Consider the following 22,088-nt stretch of genomic DNA (forward strand, 5'->3'; position numbering starts at 1 on the left):
AGTCACTTTAAATTTTTTTTTAAACTGATAGCTTTAACTGTGAAAATATTGATAAAATAGTTTGTGACATAATAATATGTAAGGAGTTAAAGAGATATGAAATCCATTTTTTTTTTTTTATAAACTTCCTAGTTGGGGAACACCTGATGACATTTTGTATACTTGTAAAATGGAACTAGGAAGTATGCAAACCTGCAGCAGAAAGAATGCTTAAAATCACTTTACGCCTGCTGAATATTTTCATACATTGCTCCACAATGTAATCTCTATCTATATATTATAATCCTAAACCCTCATGGAAACGCCCGCCCAAACCTTTAACATGAACCCTACATTTAGGGCTAGATTACAAGTAAAGCACTAAATTGTCGCAGACCCGCAGACGACAAATTTGCCATTACAAGTGGCTGGTTATTGCTACTGCGGGCTTGCCGTAGCAATTAGTGCTCAGCAAATTAACCAGAGATACGATCACTAAAAGTGCCCCAAATTACCTCAAAATTGTAGTTTTTTATTTTTAACAAAATGTACCTTTTTTTCAATAAAAAACAACTACACTAGTAAGTTTTTAGGGTCTAACGATGGTGGGAGTGGGGTGTTAGAAAAAAAACAGCACTGAAAAGTGCCTTTACATTGTGGTCTATCAGAATATAAATACACATATTAACACATAAATATATATTTTTATAGCCATAAAAATATATATTTAAAAATATGCTGCGCTACTTACCCCTTCGCTTCAAGATGTTCTGATGCAGTCTCTTACTGCATCCAAACGAGGCTCCCATTGGAGCCTAAGGAAGCGCACTCTCGTGAGCGAAATGCTTCCCAGCAATGCAAATTTATAATCTGGCCCTTAGTAGTTAAAGTTGGAGCTACCAATGTCATTGAAATGGCCTTTGTAATATAAAAGACACATGAAACCACTCAAATGTATTTAATGATTCAGACAGCACATGTAATTTTAAATAAATTTCTAATTTACTTTTGTTATATAATTTGCTTTGTTCTCTTGGTATGTTTTGTTGAAAATCATACCTAGGTATGCTCCTGAGCAGCAATATACTACTGGTAGCTAACTGCTGGTGTCTGCATATCTATGCCTCTTGCAATTGGGTTACTTGATGTATTGAGCTAGCTCCATGTAGTGCATTGCTGCTTGAAATGGATACTAAGAGAATGATTTAGATTTGATCATAGAAATTAATTGAAAAGTTGTTTAAAGTGTATACTTTATCTGAATCACAAAAGAAAACATTGTGTTTCATGTCCCTTTAAGATTATGACATTATGATTGCACATTAAAGACATAGCTCTTTTGGCAGCACCATTAGAGTACCACAACATTTTCTTTCATGATTTTGGATAGAACATATAATTTTAAACAACTTTCCAATTTACTTATATTATCAAATTTGCTTCATTTTCTTGTTATCCTTTGCTGAAGGAACAGCATTGCAGTACTGGCAGCTATATGAACACACAGTTAGCCAATCACAAGAGACACATGTGCTCTATCTAAATCATTCAAGTTTAACTTTGACACTGAACCCAAATTTTTTATTTAGTGATTTGGATAGCGCATGCAATTTTAAGCAACTTTCTAATTTACTCCTATTATCAATTTTTCTTCGTTCTCTTGCTATCTTTATTTGAAAAAGAAGGTATCTAAGCTTTTTTTGTGTTTAGAATGCTGGACGGCAGTTTTTTATTGGTGGATGAATTAATCCACCAATCAGCAAGGACAACCCAGGTTGTTCCTCAAAAATGGGCCGGCATCTAAACATACATTCTTGCATTTCAAATAAAGATACCAAGAGAATGAAGAAAATTTGATAATAGGAGTATATTAGAAAATTAAAATTAAAATTTCATGCTCTATCTGAATCACAAAAGAAAAAATGTGGGTTCAGCGTCCCTTTAAGCAGGTGCATAGCATTTTATTTATGCTGCCCTCATCTTTCTGGATTTACTGGGAGATGCATGAATTGCTCATACAGGCTCCATCTTCTCAATCACAGCATTTTCTTCTGCTTTGTGCAGTCAGGCTTCTGCTTTCTCTCTGCTGACTGAGGCAATGCAAAATCAGCAAATGATATCAAAGCTGTGAAGGACATTAATCCATGTTCTACATCTGCTATGTTTTCTGATTTTGTCATATTGGTCAATTTATTTTGATCTATGACACAAAATAGTAATAATGTTTATTACAGAAGTTTATATACCTCAGATAAAAACACTGTGTTACATAGACCTAATTGTGCACTTCTTACTCATTTTGCTATAGGTTTTAAACCTTTTTAGTTAAGGATGTTGGCTAAATAGTTGGCACATATAGATTAGAATCTACTTTGCTCTTCATATGCAACCCTTCAGCACTTCAATGTCAAAGAGCAAAAATGATACAAAGAAATCTTTCAAATGAAGAGGTACTTGTTCTTTTTCAGAGAGCAATAAGCTAGAAATGTTTAAAACCAGCAAATAACAGGGTTAATTGAAGCAGCTGTGCAGGGATTTAATAGGCAGTCTCTTGTTCAATGAACAAGCTCACTGAAGCTGTTTCAATAAAAGCCAGAGGGGAGAGGAAATAATGTCTTATACTGCTTGACCTGGACAGTGGGGGCATATGTGTAACCACAGGGAGAAATCTGCATAGAACAGCCTGATGTTCTGCTATATTATCTTTTTGTTTTCTTTTTTAGTAATCAATCTTTATTTATGCAGTTTGTTATTTATAAATCTACCTTTAACTACTGTACCTATCTGAGTACAAAGCATGTGTTGTGTGCAATTGTCTTCTTTGTTGCTGTAGTACCCAGAGAGAAAAGGAAGATTTTAGTTTGCAGAATGTACCTTAGTGTCTTGGCGTACTATAAGCAATAAGAAATGAACAGAACAAAAAGAACGCCTGACATATTTTTTTTTAAACACATGGGAGGTTGAGAGAATATCTGGTTTATAAATACACAATACACAATTAAGCCCACTCATATGTTAGATCCAGACTTATGCATTTGATACACACAATAAATTTGTGGTCTGCCAGTTTGAGCAACTGTATTGCTTAAATGTTTCTGGTTAAGAGTAATTTCCAATTTTTTGAAATGTCATTCCAAGGCATTAATACTTTCCATTTATGAAATTATATTTTACTCATTGTACCTTTTGAACTGGATATATAAAATACTTTTTTTTTTAATGGCCTATTGTCTACATATACAATCAAAGGTTAAAAATACTCATATTACGTGAGGTGCTAATATATGGACATGTGACAATTAATCATGCAAAAGAACAGTCAGTCAAGCAATATAAATTATTGGAAGTAGTATGTAAATTTGTGCATACTAGAGGGACTAGTCTAAAGGTGCTGTGTCTTATACAGTATAAAAAAACAAGCATACATTTCTCGTGTGAATGCACGTTATGAGCTGTGTGTATACACAATTCATTTTCAGCAACATATTTAAAAAAAACTTTGCTGTGTGTATTATTGCACAGCTAGCAGAGTTTTTGGTGGATAATAAAGAGTTTTTCTTTGTTGCTCTGTACACTATTTTTAAGGATCAGAAGCCGTCATTCGCTTTTGAATTGCCAAGGGTTTCCATGACAATGCAGCAGACACCAAATGTATCATATGGTTTCCGTACCAACCTACTACTTCCATGACAAAATGTGAGGGAAATATAAACATGTACAGATTCTAGTGTTTTCATTGAAAAAGCCATATGAATGTGTAGGATGCCATTCATAATACAGACGTACCTCAAAGATATTGCCGTTATGGTTCCAGACCATGGCAATAAAGCGAATATAGCAATAAAGTGAGTCACACTCATTATTTTTGTTTCCCAGTGCGTATAAAAGTTATTTTTACACAATGCTGTTTTCAATTAAGGGCTAGATTACAAGTGGAGCGCTAATTTATGATGCGCCGGTAAATTTGCACGTTTATGGGCGCACAATTAATAACCAGCCATTACAATTGGATGGTTAATGCTACCAAGATCTTGCTGTAGCAATTAGCGCTCTGAAAATTAACCAGAGATCAGATCTCTTGTTAATTTCTCTTGTTAAGTGTATCCAGTCCACGGATCATCCATTACTTATGGAATATATTCTCCTTCCCAACAGGAAGCTGCAAGAGTCCACCCACAGCAAAGCTGCTATATAGCTCCTCCCCTAACTGCCATATTCAGTCATTCTCTTGCAAGCCTCAACATAGATAGGAGGTCGTGAGAGTCTGTGGTGCTTTCTACTTAGTTTATTCTTCAATCAAAAGTTTGTTATTTTTAAATGGCACCGGAGTGTGCTGTTTATCTCAGGCAGTATTTGGAAGAAGAATCTGCCTGCGTTTTTCTATGATCTTAGCAGACGTAACTAAGATCCATTTGCTGTTCTCACACATTCTGAGGAGTGAGGTACTTCAGAGGGGGAATGGCGTGCAGGTTTTCCTGCAGATAAGGTATGTGCAGTAAAATATTTTTCTAGGAATGGAATTGACTAAGAAAATACTGCTGATACCGAAGTAATGTAAGTAAAGCCTTAAATGCAGTGATAGCGACTGGTATCAGGCTTATTAATAGAGATACATACTCTTATAAAAATGTGTTTTAAAACGTTTGCTGGCATGTTTAATCGTTTTTTAACATATGTTTGGTGATAAAACTTATTGGGGCCTAAGTTTTTTCCACATGGCTGGCTTAAATTTTGCATAGAAACAGTTAACTGAAGCTTCCCACTGTTGGCTGTGGCAGTTTGTTGTGTCTGTTTTTAAAAACGTCTATGTCATTTTTTTTTTTTATCTGTTTTTTGCATTAAGGGGTTAATCATCCATTTGCAAGTGGGTGCAATGCTCTGTTACCTTATTACATGTACTGTAAAAATTTCGTTTGTTTTACTGCCTTTTTTTCACTGTTTTTCAAATTTTGACAAAATTTGTTTCTCTTAAGGGCACAGTAACGTTTTATATATTTGCTTGTTAACTTGATTTAAAGTGTTTTCCAAGCTTACTAGTCTCATTATTAGTCTGTTCTAACATGTCTAACATAGAGGAAGCTCTGTGTTCATTATGTTTTAAAGCCATGGTGGAACCCCATCTTAGAATGTGTACCAGATGTACTGATTTCATGTTAAACAATAAAGATAATTTTTTGTCTTTAAAAACATTATCACCAGAGGATTCTGTCGTGGGGGTAGTTATGCCGACTAACTCTCCCCACGTGTCAGACCTTTTGACTCCCGCTTTAGGGACTCACGCTCAAATGGCGCCAAGTACATCAAGGGCACCCATAGCGTTTCTTTTACCAGGGGATTCTGTCGAGGGGAAAGTTATGCCGACTAACTCTCCCCACGTGTCAGACCCTTCGACTCCCGCTTCAGGGACTCACGCTCAAATGGCGCCAAGTACATCAAGGGCGCCCATAGCGTTTATTTTACAAGACATGGCAAAGGTGGTGAATAATATTCTGGCAGCAGTATTAGTCAGACTACCTGAAATTAAAGGAAAGCAGTTAGCTCTGGGGGTAGATACAGAGCATACAGACGCTTTAAGAACCATGTATGATACTACCTCACAATATGCTTAGTCTGTGGGTGATTTTTTTTTGACTCAGGGAAGATGATTTAACCTGATTCTGATATTTCTACATTTAAAATTTATGCTTGAGAACCTCCACTTGTTGCTCAGGGAGGCTTTGGCTGCTCTGAATGAATGTGTACAATCGCAGGGCCAGAGAAATTGTGTATACTGGATAAATAATATGCAGTGCCGGTGTGTACTGATGTTTTTCCAATACCTAAAGAGGTTTACTAAATTTTTTTTATTTTTAATAAGGAATGGGATAGACCAGGTGTGCCGTTCTCTTCCCCTCCTATTTTTTAGAAGAATGTTTTCTAATAGTTACCACCACACGGGACTTCTGGCAGACAGTTCCTAAGGTGGAGAGAAGAGTTTCTACTCTAGCTAAGCGTACCACTACCTCTGACGAGGACAGTTGTGCTTTTTAGATCCAATGGATAAAAAATGTTTATTCAACAGGGTTTTATCCTGCAGCCCCTTGCATACATTGCTTCTGTCACTGCTGCTGCGGCGTTCTGAGTTGAGTCTCTTGATGAGGCTTTACAGTTAAGCGACTCCATTGGATGAATATATTTGACAAGCTTATGCTAGCCAATTCCTTTGTTTTCTGATGCCTTGTTCATTTGACTAGACTAACGGCTAAGAATTCTGTTTTTTACTATACTGGCGCGCAGAGCGCTATGGCTTATATCATGGTCAGCTGTAGTGACTTTAATAAATAAGCTACTTAACTTCCCTTCAAGGGGCAGACCCTATTCGGGCCTGGTTTGAAGGAGATTATTGCTTATATCACTGGAGGAAAAGGTCATGCCCTTCCTCAGGATAGGTCCAAATCAAGGGCAAAAAAAAAGTCTAATTTTCGTGCCTTTTAAAAACTTCAGGGCAGGTGTGGCATCCTCTTCCTCTAAGGCAAAACAAGAGGGAATTTTTGCTCAGTCCAAGGCGGTCTGGAGACAATCGGACCTGGAACAAAGATAAGCAGGCCAAGGAGCCTGCTGCTGCCTCTAAGGCAGCATGAAGGAACGGACCCCTATCCGGTAACGGATCCTATAGGGGGCAGACTTTCATTCTTCGCCCAGGCGTGGGCAAGAGATGCCCAGGATCCCTAGGCATTGGAATTTATATCCCAGAGATATCTTCTGGATTTCAAAGATTCCCCCCCCAAAAAAAGGGGAGATTTCGCCTTTCACAATTATCTGCAAACCAGATAAAGAAGGAGGCATTCTTACATTGTGTACGAGATCCATCCAGTTCCAAGAGAGGAACAGGGACAGAGTTTTTACTCAAATCTGTTTGTGGTTCCCAAGGAGAGGGAACCTTCAGACCTATTTTGGATCTAAAGATCTTAAACAAATTCCTCAGAATTCCGTCATTTAAGATGGAAACTATTCGTACCATCTTAACTATGATCCAGGAGAGTCAATAGAGGACTACAATGGATTTGGAGGATGCTTATCCTCACATTGTGATGCATAAAGATCACCATCGTTTTTCAGGTTTGCCTTTCTAGACAGGCATTACCAGTTTGTAGCTCTTTCCTTTGGGATATCTACAGCCCCAAGAATCTTTATGGAGGTTCTGGGGTCGCTTTGGCGGTCCTTAGACCGCGGGGCATAGAAGTGGCCCCTTATTTAGACGACATCCTGATACAGGCGTCAAACATCCAAATTGCCCAGTCTCATACGGACGTAGTACTGGCATTTATGAGATCACATGGGTGGAAAGTGAACAAGGAAAGAGTTCTCTATCCCCAATCTCAAGGGTTTCCCTCCTAGGGACTCTGATAGATTCTGTAGAAATGAAAATTTACCTGACGGAGTCCAGGTTGTCAAAGTTTCTAAATTTCTGCCGTGTTTTTTCATCCCATCCGCGCCCTTCGGTGGCTCAGTACATGAATGAAATCGGCTTAATGGTAGCGGCAAGGGACATAGTACCGTTTGCACGTCTACATTTCAGACCGCTGCAACTATGCATGCTCAGTCAGAGGAACGGGGATTACACAGATTTGTCCCCCTGTTAAACCTGGACCAAGAGACCAGAGATTCTCTTCTCTGGTGACTATGTCGGGTCCATCTGTCCAAGGGTATGACCTTCCGCAGGTCAGATGGGACAATTGTTACAATAGATGCCAGCCTTTTAGGTTGGGATGCAGTCTGGAACTCCCTGAAGGCTCAGGGATAGTGGACTTAGGAGGAGACCCTCCTTCTAATAAATATTCTGGAACTGGGAGTGATATTCCATGCTCTTCAGACTTGGCCTCAGTTAGCAACTCTGAGGTACATCATACTCAGTCGGACAATATACACGACTGTGGCTTACATCAGCCATCAAGGGGGAACAGAAGTTCCCTAGCGATGTTAGAAGTCTTACAATAATTCACTGGACAGAGACTCACTCTTGTCTATCAGCTATCCATATCCCAGGTGTTGAGAACTGGGAGGTGGATTTTCTAAGTCGTCAGACTTTTCTTCCGGGGGAGTGGGATTTCCTCCGGAGGTCAAGACCAAGCAGGAGAGGGCTTTGGTGTTTTTGACAGCGCCTGCGTAGCCACGCAGGACCTGGTATGCAGATCTGGTGGACATGTCATCCTTTCCATCACGGTCTCTGCTTCTGAGACAGGTCCCTCTACCTCAGGGTCCTTTCAACCATCTAAATAGAATCAATCTGAGATGGACTGCCTGGAGACTGAACGCTTGATGTTATCAAAGCATGGCTTCTCCGAGTCAGTCATTGATACCTTAATACAGACATGAAAGCCTGTCTCTAGGAAAATTGAACATAGATATGGTGTAAATATCTGATTGTTATGAATCCAAGGGTTACTCATGGAGTAAAGTCTGGATTCCCAGGATATTATCTTTTCTCCAAGATGTTTTTGAGAAAAGGGTTGTCAGCTAATTCCTTAAAAGGGGACAGATTTTTACTCTGTCTATTTTTTTGCACAAGCGTCTGGCAGGTATTCTAGACGTTCAGGCATTTGGTCAGGCTTTGGTTAGATCCAAGCCTGTGTTTAAAACTGTTGCTCCGCCATGGAGCTTAAACCTGATTCTTAAGGTTCTTCAAGAAGTTCCGTTTGAACCTTTTTTGTTCCATAGATATCAATCTTTATCTTGGAAAGTTCCTTTTGGGTAGCTAATTCCTCGACTCGTAGAGTCTCCAAGTTATCTGTGTTACAATGTGATTCTCCTTATCTGGTCCTTCGTACGGATAAGGTAGTCCTGCGTACCAACCTGGGTTTTTTCCTAAGGTGGTATCTAACAAGTACATCACTCAAGAGATAGTTGTTCCATGCTTGTATCCTAATCCTTCCTCAAAGAAGGAACGTCTATTACGCAATATTGGACGTGGTTTGTGCTTTAAAGTTTTACTTACAAGCTACTACAGTTTTCATCAAACGTTCACCTTGTTTGTTGTCTATTCTGGACAGAGGAGAGGTCAAAAGACTTCAGCAGCCTCTCTGTCTTTTTGGTTAAAAAGCATAATTCATTTAGCTTATGAGACTGCTGGACAGCAGCCTCCTGAAGGGATTACAGCTCATTCTACTAGAGCTGTGGTTTTCACTTGGGCCTTTTTTAAATGTGGCTTCTGTTGAACAGATTTACAAGACGGAGTCTTGGTCTGCGCTTCATACTTTTCAAATTTAACAAATTTGATACCTTGCTTCTTCGGAGGCTATTTTTGGGAGAAAGGGTTTTTTACAGGCAGTGGTAACTTCCGTTTAAGTACCTGCCTTGTCCCTCCCATCATCCGTGTACTTTAGCTTTGGTATTGGTATTCCATAAGTAATGGATGATCCGTGGACTGGATACACTTAACAAGAGAAAACATAATTTATGCTTACCTGATACATTTATTTCTCTTGTAGTGTATCCAGTCCACGGCCCGCCCTGTCACTTTAAGGCAGGTAATTTTTTCATTTGAACTACAGTCACCACTGCACCCTATGGTTTTTCCTTTCTCTGCATGTTTTCGGTCGAATGACTGAATATGGCAGTTAGGGGAGGAGCTATATAGCAGCTTTGCTGTGGGTGGACTCTTGCAGCTTCCTGTTGGGAAGGAGAATATATTCCATAAGTAATGGATGATCCGTGGACTGGATACACTACAAGAGAAATAAATTTATCAGGTAAGCATAAATTATGTTTTTAAAAATGTTCCCCAATTGCCCCCAAAATAAACTGTATGATGCCTTAATTAAAAAAATGTAGCATCTTTAATTTTTAAAATAGAAAATGCACAAAGCATTTGTTAGGGCTTAAAATGTTTGTGGCCCACTCATAGGGGTCGATTTATGATGCAGCTTCCATCCCACTTCGCTTCAGGTCCGCCTGAAGCAGAAGTTAAGAAGCAGCTGCTCCTTAACTCTTTCGCCACCTCTGAGGCGGCGGACAGCAATCAGCTCGGTCAGATACGAACGGGTTGATTGACACCCCCCCTGCTAGCGGCCGATTGGCCGTGAATGTGCAAGGGCTGGTATTGCACAAGCTTTGCATGAGAAATGTTTGTGCAATGATAAATGATGACAGTGCATGCTGTCAGCATGTATCGATGTGCGGCGGACATGATCCACCACTACTACAATATTAAATTGGCCCCATAATCTGGTTCTAAGTGTTTAATAGCAGCATTAAAGGGACAGTCTAGGCCAAAATAAACTTTCATGATTCAGATAGAGCATGTAATTTTAAACAATTTTCCAATTTACTTTTATCACCAATTTTGCTTTGTTCTCTTGGTATTCTTAATTGAAAGCTTAACCTAGGAGGTTCATATGCTAATTTCTTAAACCTTGAAGCCCACCTCTTTCAGATTGCATTTTAACAGTTTTTCACCACTAGAGGGTGTTAGTTCACGTATTTCATATAGATAACACTGTGCTCGTGCACGAGAAGTTATCTGGGAACAGGCACTGATTGGCTAGACTGCAAGTCTGTCAAAAGAACTGAAAAAAGGGGCAGTTTGCAGAGGCTTAGATACAAGATAATCACAGAGGTTAAAAGTATATTATTATAAATTTGTTAGTTATGCAAAACTGGGAAATGGGTAATAAAGGGAGTATCTATCTTTTAAAACAATAAAAATTCTGGTGTAGACTGTCCCTTTAAGTCTAAAAAAACAATGTACACACCTTAATTAAAAATACTTTATTGCTCAAAAATGCTAACTCTCATCTGAGCTTTCAGTGAGTCATAATCTTGTTCCTGGTAGTGTGTATATTTAGGTGTGTGTTTAGGTTGGAAAACGGCTTGCCAAAACCTTCAGTTTGTAAAAAAGAGCAATATCTGCTAAATGCAATAAAGAGAAGCGCAATGAAACAAGGTACGCCTGTATCCGTTGCATTCCTTTTGATACAGATGGAGATTTCTATTCAGTGCAAGGAGACTTTTCTAATGAAAGGATTAGTCTAATTGTTGCCTGATATCCTTTAGCTGAAACTCACAACAAATGGTCTAGTAATACTGGAATGTTTGTTTTACATCATAGGTAGTGGTTAAACTGTGTATATATATATTTTTTTTTTCAATTTGATTTCCTAAAGAACAGTAATTGTTATAGGGCTATTAACTACTCTTCCCATAGTGAATGATACTGAAATAAATTATAAGTAAATCACTACATTTACAGTGTCATTTGGAACCAATCATATACTCAATATGAAAAGCTCACATACTATATGGTTTCAGATTATACCTATATGTCTTAAACTGCTAAACACATTTATTAAATGAAACATGATTAAGTGGCACTTTGTTATTTTTAAGGGGAAAAAATCAAAGGAAAATCTAAGGTATCTAAAATACATTTCGGCAATACAATAAAGCATATTGTAATAACAGGCTTGAGGAACCGCTTATCACAACATAAGCATAATAACTTGAAATGCAATAAATAGCTTTCCATTGTTAAACCCACTGCATATAATTGGATAGTATGCACTGTTTAATCTTTGGGATTTGCGATTGTACATTTATTGAAAATAAAGATTAACATTGCTTCATTTGTATACATAGTAACTTTTTTTTCCTTATATGGGAACATGTTTCTTTGTTAATTCCTTCTTTATTCATTTCATCATCAGAGATAGATGAGGAACGGATCCCAAACCATTTACAGAAGGTAAGCATCATGCATGTAAAACCTACCATCTCCTTAAATAACACATAACGTTAGTTAAATCAAGGCATGGTTTAATAAAAGGGGCTGAATATTAGTGCATGTCAAAGGCATTAACAGGCATTTGTCCCATGTATTATTTGGTGTATGAATAAACTTAAACCAGTTATTTATTCTACAGCTTATATATGCTCTGCCATAATGCATTAATATCAAAACATATTTGTGAAGTTTCCATCTAATCAGAAAAAAAGTTAGTTTTTTAGCCTAGATTCACTATGTCTGGTCCAATAAATTATAAGCTGGAAAACAAAACAATATTGTTAAAGAGCAATTTTATGTGAAGCAAGCTTGATGTGCTCGACCCTAGGTATTTTTTAACCTAACATGCTTTAAAAATGATTGGAATAAACTTTTCAAGTGTGACAATGTTTGTTCTTCATTAGATGTGAAATGAGGTGCAGAACGCAGTCTTATCCCTAAAAGGTAGCTTATAGATGTCTTTAATTTTACCACAAGATTAGAGAACTTAGCAGCACATTCCTTCAATAAATGTGGATAAATCGTAAAGGCCTTTGCCAATAGTGCAAAATGCCTATTAGCGAATACAGAAATTGCCTGGAACACATCAGAGTCCATCACAATTCGTTAGAAAAGTTAATCAAATTATTTTTTTCTGTAACATTCACAATTACAATCTATAGGGGTAGTTTTTTTTGTAGATACATCTTTTGATAATTGTATCTAAAGAATTATGATTGACCACCATACTTAGGAAAACTCACAAGTTTTGGTGAATCTAGACCACTGGTTTTTAAACCTGTCCTCAGACCTCCCCAACAGGCCATATTTTAAGGTTTATCTTGGATGAGAGCAGGTTAAAAAGCCATGTTTACTAATCAGCTGATTATTTCATCTGTGCTCCATTTCAGATATCCTCAAAATCTGGCCTGTTAGGGATGCCTTAGGACAGGTTTTAAAACCAGTGATCTAAACGTTTTACCCTGTGGAGTGAAAGTGTCTGATTGCATGGCAGATTAAAAAAAAATATGATAGGCATGCGACTTTCTGGCAGTGAAAATGTAGGTTATCTAAATAAATGTAACTTGTGATTTGTCAATAACGCATTTAATAGGGCTATCATAAGTAATACTGTTTGAAGGGTTAAAGAATCACACTTTTAGTTCATTAGTATATTTATCTTTTAGATGTTAGCACACATTTTTCATGTATGTAAATATATATGTTGTACCTTTTTCATCATTGTATAATTACAAATACATATTCATGTAAAGGTGAATAGACCTAATAATATCTATACCTACATATGTGCTTGTGTCTATGAATGTATATATGTTTCAAGTAAAACATAAGGATTAAAAGAATTTTGGATTAGGGTGGTGCCGGTGGCATTTGCCTAAACCTCTTTTTTTTTTTTTAAAACAAATATTTATTATTTCTACTTATTTTATTGTCTTAATTGAAAGATCAGTGTTTCCTTTATTATATTTTTAGGGTTAAATACTTAACGTGCTGGAGAGTGCGCTAACTTGATCCTTTTTTTGCCAGAGCAATTAGGCTTAGCGTGCTCGGCTCCCAGGACCTGCACTAAAGTTAGTGAAGGTCCTGGGAACCGAGAGTGTTTAAGGGACAGTCTACACCAAAATTGTTATTGTTTAAAAAGATAGATAATACCTTTACTACCCATTCCCCAGCTTTGCACAACCAACATTGTTATATTAATATACTTTATAACATTTAAACCTCTAAATGTCTGCCCTTTTCTAAGCCACTAAAGACAACCTCTTATCACATGCTTTTTTTATTTGCTTTTCACAACAGGGGACAGCTAGTTCATGTGAGCCATATAGATAACCGTGTGCTCATGCCCATGGGTTGTGGCTGGACTAAAATGCAAGTCAGTAGATAAAAAATGAAAAGTCATGTGATCAGGAGGCTATCAGAAGAGGCTTAGATACAAGGTAATCACAGAGGTAAAAAGTGTATTAATATAACCGTGTTGGTTATGCAAAACTGGGGAATGGGTAATAAAGGGATTATCTTTTTTTTTTTTTTAACTAAAATTCTGGTGTAGACTGTCCCTTTAAGCCCGGTGTTAACGCGACCGAGACTGGCAAGAAGAGGATTGGGTTTTCTCGCTCTCCAGAGCATGTTAAGATAAGCATTTGTAGCTACAAGTGAACTTTTCACCTGTAGCTTCGAAACATTTACATTCGTTTAACGAAAACTAATGTAACTGTTTAACGAAAATTCAATTGTCGTTTTGTTTTAAACTAAATGAAAACCGAATATTGCAGGCCACAAATATTTATGAAAACTAATTTCCTCAAATATCCAAAAAGAAAATTTAATCTGAAACTAAATTCTGTAGCTGTGAACAATTGTTAATGAATAGAAAATAAAAGCAAATTAACTCATTATACCACAAAAGAGTATAAAAAGTGATGTATTAGCATACTCTACTCTATTATATATGTCTGTGTCTGTCTGTCTCTCACACTCTTAAAGTGTGGCGCTACTTGTGTTGGGACATACCACATGCTCCTTTGAGTAGGAAGTTCCCAAAAGTTTTCCCTTCCTCCGTATTTAGAGTAAGGTAGCCTGTGTTTGTTCCTGTTGTACAGACCATTTATAAAGTCTTTAAAAAAAAATGTGGATGGATGACTGGGGGAGCAGGACAACAGGCCCCTTTGGGAATATAAACACTATGGGTCAGATTACGAGTAGAGCACTAACAGTTATGCACAAGCGATAAGGGTTGTATTGAGGTTGTTTGTGTGCATCAATTTTTTCGCTCATATTACAAGTTGAGAGTAAACGTGATCGCTTGAGTGCAATTGAAGTTAACGCGCATCGAGATAGCTCGACCTCAGAGCACTGATTAACTCTTTCGCGAAACAAAACAGTGTCACAAAACACATAAAAATACATTACAAAGTACAATTTCACTCATAGTAACATCATCTAATAAGAATATTTAAAAAAATATTGCACAAAAAAGTTATCTGTTCAAAGATATGGTGCGAGATTACATATACGGCGCAGGCTTCAGCGTAACTGCTGAAACCCGCGCCGCCCATAATTTCACCTCGCACATTGAGGTATCAAATATACGGTGCCGGCAGTTCATAAAGTGCCTTAAGTCGGATAAACTAGCGATGTCCAGAAATGTGCGTAAATACAAATTTGTGGAGTCGCCAGTGACTTACGGCACTTTAGAAACTACCAGCGCATAAGAAAATAAAAAATATATAAAATTTCCCGTAAAAGTCTAACTCGCCTCCCAAAAATAAACCCGGCACGTAAAAACCCCTATATCCGCAATCCCCCCACATCGCAACTATTAATAAATGTATTAACCCCTAATCCGACAACCCCCCACAATGCAATATGCCTAATTAAATTATTAACCCCTAATCCGCCATTCACCCACATCGCAATCTACCTAGAAAAAGTATTAACCCCTAAATCTACCAACCCCAACATCGCAAACTACCTAATAAATTTATTAACCCCCCAATTCGCCATTAACCCACATCGCAAAGTACCTATTAAAACTATTAACCCCTAATCCGCCATTAACCCACATCGCAACAAACCTTATAAATCTATTAACCCCTAATCCTTCAAACCCACACAACGCAATAATCGTAATAAAATTATTAACCCCTAAAACGCCACACCAACACAACGCTAATAACTAATTAAATTACTAAGCCCCCTAACCTAACACCCCCTAATTTAACCCCAATTACCTAAATTAAAAAATACTAAGTTACAAACAATTAAAATAAAAAAGCTAACATTACTTTCAAATAAAATCTAAAATTAAATTAATCTAAGATTACAAAAAAATAAAAAATTCTAACATTACATAAAATAATAAACCAAATTATCAAAAATATAAAAAAAACCTAATCCCTATGAAAATAAAAAGCCTCCCCAAAATAAAAACACCCCCTAGTCTAATGCTAAACTACCAATAGCCCTTTAAATGGCATTTTGTAGGGCATTGCCCTAAGTTAAACAGCTCTTTTAACTCAAAAAATACTAAGTCCCCCAATAACAGTAAAACCCCCCACCCACCAACCCCCAAAATAAAAACCCTAAAGAAGCATTTGTATAGGCATTGCCCTTAAAAGGGCATTCACCTCTTTTTCAAAGGCCCATTAAAAAAAAATAAGCCTAAATCTAATCCCCAGAGAGGTACTCACGGTTCCTGAAGGCTGGCGGTGAAGTCTTCTTCCAAGTGGCGAGATCTTCTATCTTCCTCCAGGAACAAGGTGGCACAGAGCAGAGGGAGGAACTGAAGACCGGTGACCGCGGAACTGAAGACCGGCTACCGCAGAGCCATTGAGCGTGGAGATTCTCTTCATACGATCACCGTCGCACACTGAGGATTGAATTCAAGGTATGCGTTTAAATATGGGGTACCTTGAATTCCTATTGGCTGATTTGAGTCAAATTCAAATCAGCCAATAAGATGAGAGCTACTGAAATCCTATTGGCTGTTCAAATCAGGTGTATTATTTTTTTATTTTTAAGTAATGTTAGCTTTTTTATTTTAATTGTTTGTAACTTAGTATTTTTTAATTTAGGTAACTGTGGTTAAGTTAGGGGGTGTTAGGTTAGGGGGTGTTAGGTTTGGGGGCTTAGCAATTTAATTAGTTGTTTGCGTTGTGTGGGTTTGGCAGTTTAGGGGTTAATAGTTTTATTAGGATTATTGCGTTGTGTGGGATATGGGTGAATGGTGGATTAGGGGTTAATAGTTTATAAATGTATATTGCGTTGTGTAGTGAAGACGGTTTAGGGGTTAATAGGTTAATTAGATGTTTTGCAATGTGGGGGATGGCAGATTAGGGGTTAATATAGTTTATTAGTTATTGCGGTGGGGGATGACGGTTGACAGGTTGATAGAAATTGCCCATGTGTTAGGTGTTAGTTACTATTTTCAGGGGGTTACGGTGCTCACATATTCAGTGCAAGTCTTGCTGCGCCTGCCTATGTGTGGCGAGGTGAAAACTGGGTAAAATTTCTCCATTTTCGCTGCGTAAGTCCTTGCGCTGAATAAGTGATACCAATTTGCGACGCGGTTCTATGTTAGCTTATGGGAGTAAAAATTGTGGACGATGGGTAAAATATATATACACTGCATTTATATGCCGTGCCGTATATGCAATACCAAAACCACGTAAAAACCGGCGTTGCCGGCTTTTGCGGGCAACGCCGCATGTGTAATCTTGCCCATGAGGTCTTAGGTGTTAGAAATAGAAAAGGCAGGCAAAGGGCTTTAACATAGACAGACAGACGTCTAAAGATGAGTATGTATGTATTTATATATGCATTTACAGACATATAAATACATATGTATGTGTGTATATATATATATATATATATATATATATATTAGTTATATATATGTGTGTGTGCTTTGCAGTAGATGAAAACATAAAAAAAACTTATTTATGCAATATTCATATTTAATAATGGTTTTAACTATGTAGTTATTGTAAATATTTCACATTCTATTGTTCTGCACATAGCTGAATATATTCTAAGTATTTCTAAACAGATATATATCTATATATCTATATATCTCTATCTATCAGAAAAGAGAGAACAGGACTCCTGAGATAGAACAAAAGCTAGAATAACTTCCATGCCTGTTCATTTCAATTGCAACTCGGGGTGCGCGTTTTTAGCACACTATGCCTTTCCACAGAGAAAACATATCCTGTAGCATATCAGTCTGACCCTGCCCAATGACAGTCCAGCGCCGAAATACCAGGCAATTCTTCTCTGAACAAGGGAAGCAACAACCCCAGATGATCGTTTCGGCCTTCTGTGGGCCTCGTTGTGTATATATATAATTCTGTATATAGGCATAGATAAACTGTATATTGTACCAAAATACCATCAGATATTTGTTTATTATGTATTTATTGTATATAGTTTCATGTCAGGTTAGCGCACTTGAGAACATGCAATCGGTTTTGCTCGTTAATAGGGACTTATGTTTTTTCCACTTTTTTTGCTCCATTGACTTCTATAGGGGAATATGTTACACGAGCGAATATTTTAAAAAAACGCTCCACTTGTAATCTGGCCCTAAGTACGTGACCTGCTAGAATTCAGATAATGGGACTTCCTATAGGAGTTTTTATTTTTTATTATCTTCTTAACTTAAAGGGATACTGAACCCAAATTTTTTTCTTTCATGATTTAGATGTAGCATGCAATTTTAAGCAACTTTCTAATTTACTCCTATTATCAAATTTTCTTCTTTTGGTATCTTTATTTGAAAAGCAGGAATGAAAGATAAGGAGCCGGCCCATTTTGGTTCAGCACATAGGTACCACTTTCTGATTGGTGGTGTAGCCATCAATCAGCAAGCATTATCCCGGGTGTTCGTCCACTGCCTGTATGTAGCGAAGGCAAGCTTAGAAGCTTGTCCGCTCGACCATTATTACATGGGATCCACAGTGTTAATTTAGTAAATTGAACAAACATGCCTATATACAAATGGCATCAGATTGTTTAGCGGTGATTAGGATAAATTCAGATTGTAATAGGTTTCTTATGAACTCAGGGTCACACATTCATGAACCCGTTTGAAAGCCCAGTTATGAAGATGTCTGTACTGATAGTGACAATAACGACAATGCTAGTGTGCGTTAGAAACAAACATTAAAGGGACAGTCTACTTGATTTTTTAATTGTTTAAAAAGATAGATAACACCTTTATTTCTCATTCTCCAGCTTTGCACAACCATCATTGCTAATTAATTTACTTCATAATCTTTAAACCTCTAAGTTTTGTACTGTTTCCAAGTTTCTGCAGGTCACCTTTAATCTCATTTTATCAGCTTTTTACAGACAAGCAGTGCTAGCTCAATCCCATGGATTTATTTATGAAGCAGCACTAATTGGATAAAATGCACATTTGTGAATTGCACTGAGATAAGGAAGAAGCCTGCAGTGACTTAGATACAAGATAATCACAGAGGTAAAACTATATTCATTTAACAGTGTTAGTTATGAAAAACTGGGGAATGGGTAATGAAGAGATTATCTATCTATTTAAGACATAAAACGTTTTGGGTAGACTCTCCCTTTAACAGACTCAGTATATATACATATGCAAATAACAATTACAATTTCGTTATTCGAAATGGCTTATGGGTGTAAGTGTACTTTGTAATATGTAATATAGATGAATTAAATATCTCAAAGTATTATCCTCAGAAATTCCATCCGATAATGCAGTAATATCGGTTACATGTTACAAAGTACACTAACACCCATAAACTACACTATTAACCCCTAATCCACCATCCGCCCGCATCGCAACTAAGAAATAAACATATTAACCCCTAAATCTCCATCTGCCCGCATCGCAACTAATAAATAAACCTAATAAGCTCTAAACCGACGTCCCCCACATTGCCGACACTAAATAAACATATTAACCTCTAAACCTCTGTCCCCAACATCGCCAACACTAAATAAAGCTAGGTTTTTTTTTTTTTTTTAAATTTTAGTGTTTATTATTTATTGTAATTGTAGTTTTGTTTTTTGTTTTTTTATGTTAGGTTTTTTTTTTGTTTTTTTTTAAAACAAGTCATGTTAGTTGTTTTTTTTTAGTTTAAGCTTAGGTTTTATTTTTGTTTCACCAGTAAGTTTGTATTTATTTTATTTTAGGTGTATTTTAATTATGTTATTGTTAGAGGGTGTTAATAGTTTAATTTAGGTAGTTTCGATGTGGGGGGGATGGTGACATAGAGGTTAATACATTTATTTAGTGTTAGCAATGTGGAGGGATGGCGGTTTATTTTAGAGGTTAATAAGTTTATTTAGTGCTTGCTATGTGGGGGGATGGTGGTTTTGAGGTTAATAAGTTTATTTAGTGTTGGTGATGTGGGGGATGGTGGTTTAGAGGTTAATAAGTTTATTTAGTGTTGGTGATGTGGGGGGATGGCGGTTTAGAGGTTAATAGGTTTATTTAGTGTTGGTGATGTGGGGGAATGGCGGTTTAGAGGTTAATAGGTTTATTTAGTGTTGGCCATGTGGGGGGATGGCGGTTTAGAGGTTAATAGGTTTATTTAGTGTTGGCGATATGGGTTGATGGTGGTTTAGAGGTTAATAGCTTTATTTAGTGTTGGTGATGTGGGGGAATGGCGGTTTAGAGGTTAATAGGTTTATTTAGTGTTGGTGATGTGGGGGATGGCGGTTTAGAGGTTAATAGGTTTATTTAGTGTTGGCGATGTGGGGGGATGGCTGTTTAGAGAAAAAAAAACGAAATTGGTACGAGACAAATTGCACATGTCTACTATTTACATATTTGTCATTCTTGTTTTTGCTACCCATATAAATCAAGTATGGTTTTAAGGAATCTGGCTAGTCTCATATAAATAAATAAATAAATAAATAAATAAATAAATCAAACAATTCAGTACTTTACTCTCTTGATATCCTTTGTTGTAGAGCAAACCTAAGTAGGTTTATAAGAGTTCAGGAGCCTGCTTGTATATTTAGCACTCTATGGCAGCAGTGTTTGCAACAAGGTATCACATAGCTACTAAAATTGTAGCAAACAGTGCTGCAGTCCATAGACTGCTAACGACACAGAAGTTTTTTAGCTCTTCTGAACCTACCTAGGTTTACTCTTCAACAAAAGCCAAAAGATACCAAGAAAATAAAGCAAAATTGATAACAGAAGCAGATTGTGAAGTTAAATAAAACTCCCTGCTCTACCTAAACGCTGAAAGTTAATTTTAACTGTATTGCCCTATAAAATAATATGAGAAATCACACAGAGAGAGGGGTATATTTATTAAGCTTTGAGGTGGCGGACAGCAATCATCTTGATCGGATATGATCAGGATGATTGACACCCCCTGCTAGCGGCCGCGAATGTGCAGGGGGCCTCATTGCACAAACATTTCATCAGAAATAATCACGTCAGCCCGACAGTTAATAAATCTACCCCTAAGTATTAAACACAAGCTGCAAATAGTCATTTTCTTCATAACTAAGTGTGCGGCTGGTAACTCTTATTCTATAGCTAATACATGCAGATCTGTAGGAAGTGCAAACTGGATACTTTATACTGATCCATAGACGCCGCCTCTTGGTATGGGCCATTTTGTAATAATCTTTTTATAAACAGCACAGCTGCCCTATAAGAGCAGAACTGAGTGACAAGATGAATAAAAGTAACCAGTATTTTATGAATAAGAAAATGCTGTGATATGTTACAGTATTTTCTTTTTGCGTTGAGACTTGCCTATAACTATGTATTTTACCCCGCAAAAAAGCAAAACACATAGTTAAAATCAGCTCTAGAGCAGCGATGCATTGCTGATTCTACACTTAACACTGCAGGTGATTTGGCAGCTACACACATATGCCACTAATGGTTGGCACATCAGCCTATGTTCTGAAATAGTACACAAAGAAAGTGCTTACATAAGGGCATTTTATACGCATACAAGCATTTTCTTATTGCGGCTTTACATCCTTTTAAGCAAGTTGCATTATTATTGGTTTTGTTCCTTCCTCAATTGTATCCTGAGAATCAAGAAAAAGCAAACTTAAAGGGGCAGCAATCACATTTTAATTACAAAACATTTCTGTTGTGTTGCTACTATATAATAACATATGTCTAAATGTAAAAATAAATTCATGTCCTTTTTTTTACTGCAATTGTTTTTCAATGGCTTAATCTACCCACAATTTGCCATATATGAAGGAGCCAATCTAGCCTCTAGTCTGCAGAGTGCAGACAACAAGGCTAGCCAATGTCAAATTGTTAGGATAAAGTGCAATGTTTTGCAACAGTTATCAGTTAAAACTAATTAGGGACAGTTAGCCTTGAGACGTCAGCAATTCAAGTTCTAAAACTTAGAATATTCTCCAATTTCAGAGTTTAATTACAGGAAAAAGGAGCAAAATAAATAATGAATGCATATTACAATGTTGTTTAATTACACATAACTAAACATTTTATATAAAAGCTTAAGGCATTTTCTTAAACTATATTTATATTGCAATGAAATAACAAGATATTTCAACATAACAGTCTGTATTACTTTTATGAAAATTCCATTTCATATGAAAAAAAAAAACCTTGGTTGCATCTCTTACTGAAGATAATTTATATTAAATTTACGAACACCTATAAAATATGTTTTATTAAATGTCAGACTAGGTTCGCCTGTACGAAGAGAAAACTATATTGTCCAGATAACAGAAATAAATATATTTGTGATAGAGTTGCAAAAAAAAAAGGAAAAATTATATATTTGAAAGAGACAGTCAAGTCCAAAATAAACTTTCATGATTCAAATAGGACATGTAATTTTAAACAAAT

General features: G+C 36.8%; 1 protein-coding gene across 2 annotated transcripts in view; it reads left to right on the forward strand.

The window, feature by feature from the left end:
- The window catches only part of PPP1R1A (protein phosphatase 1 regulatory inhibitor subunit 1A), a 283,151-nt gene that overhangs the window by 150,618 nt on the left and 110,445 nt on the right, over positions 1-22,088 (forward strand). For both annotated transcript variants that reach the window (XM_053708264.1, XM_053708265.1), the window contains exon 3: positions 11,661-11,698. In XM_053708264.1, the coding sequence (XP_053564239.1) occupies positions 11,661-11,698 (38 nt within the window). The remainder of the gene's footprint in view (positions 1-11,660; positions 11,699-22,088) is intronic.

Source organism: Bombina bombina, chromosome 3 (assembly GCF_027579735.1).
Source record: "Bombina bombina isolate aBomBom1 chromosome 3, aBomBom1.pri, whole genome shotgun sequence".
In the NCBI taxonomy this organism is placed as follows: domain Eukaryota; kingdom Metazoa; phylum Chordata; class Amphibia; order Anura; family Bombinatoridae; genus Bombina; species Bombina bombina.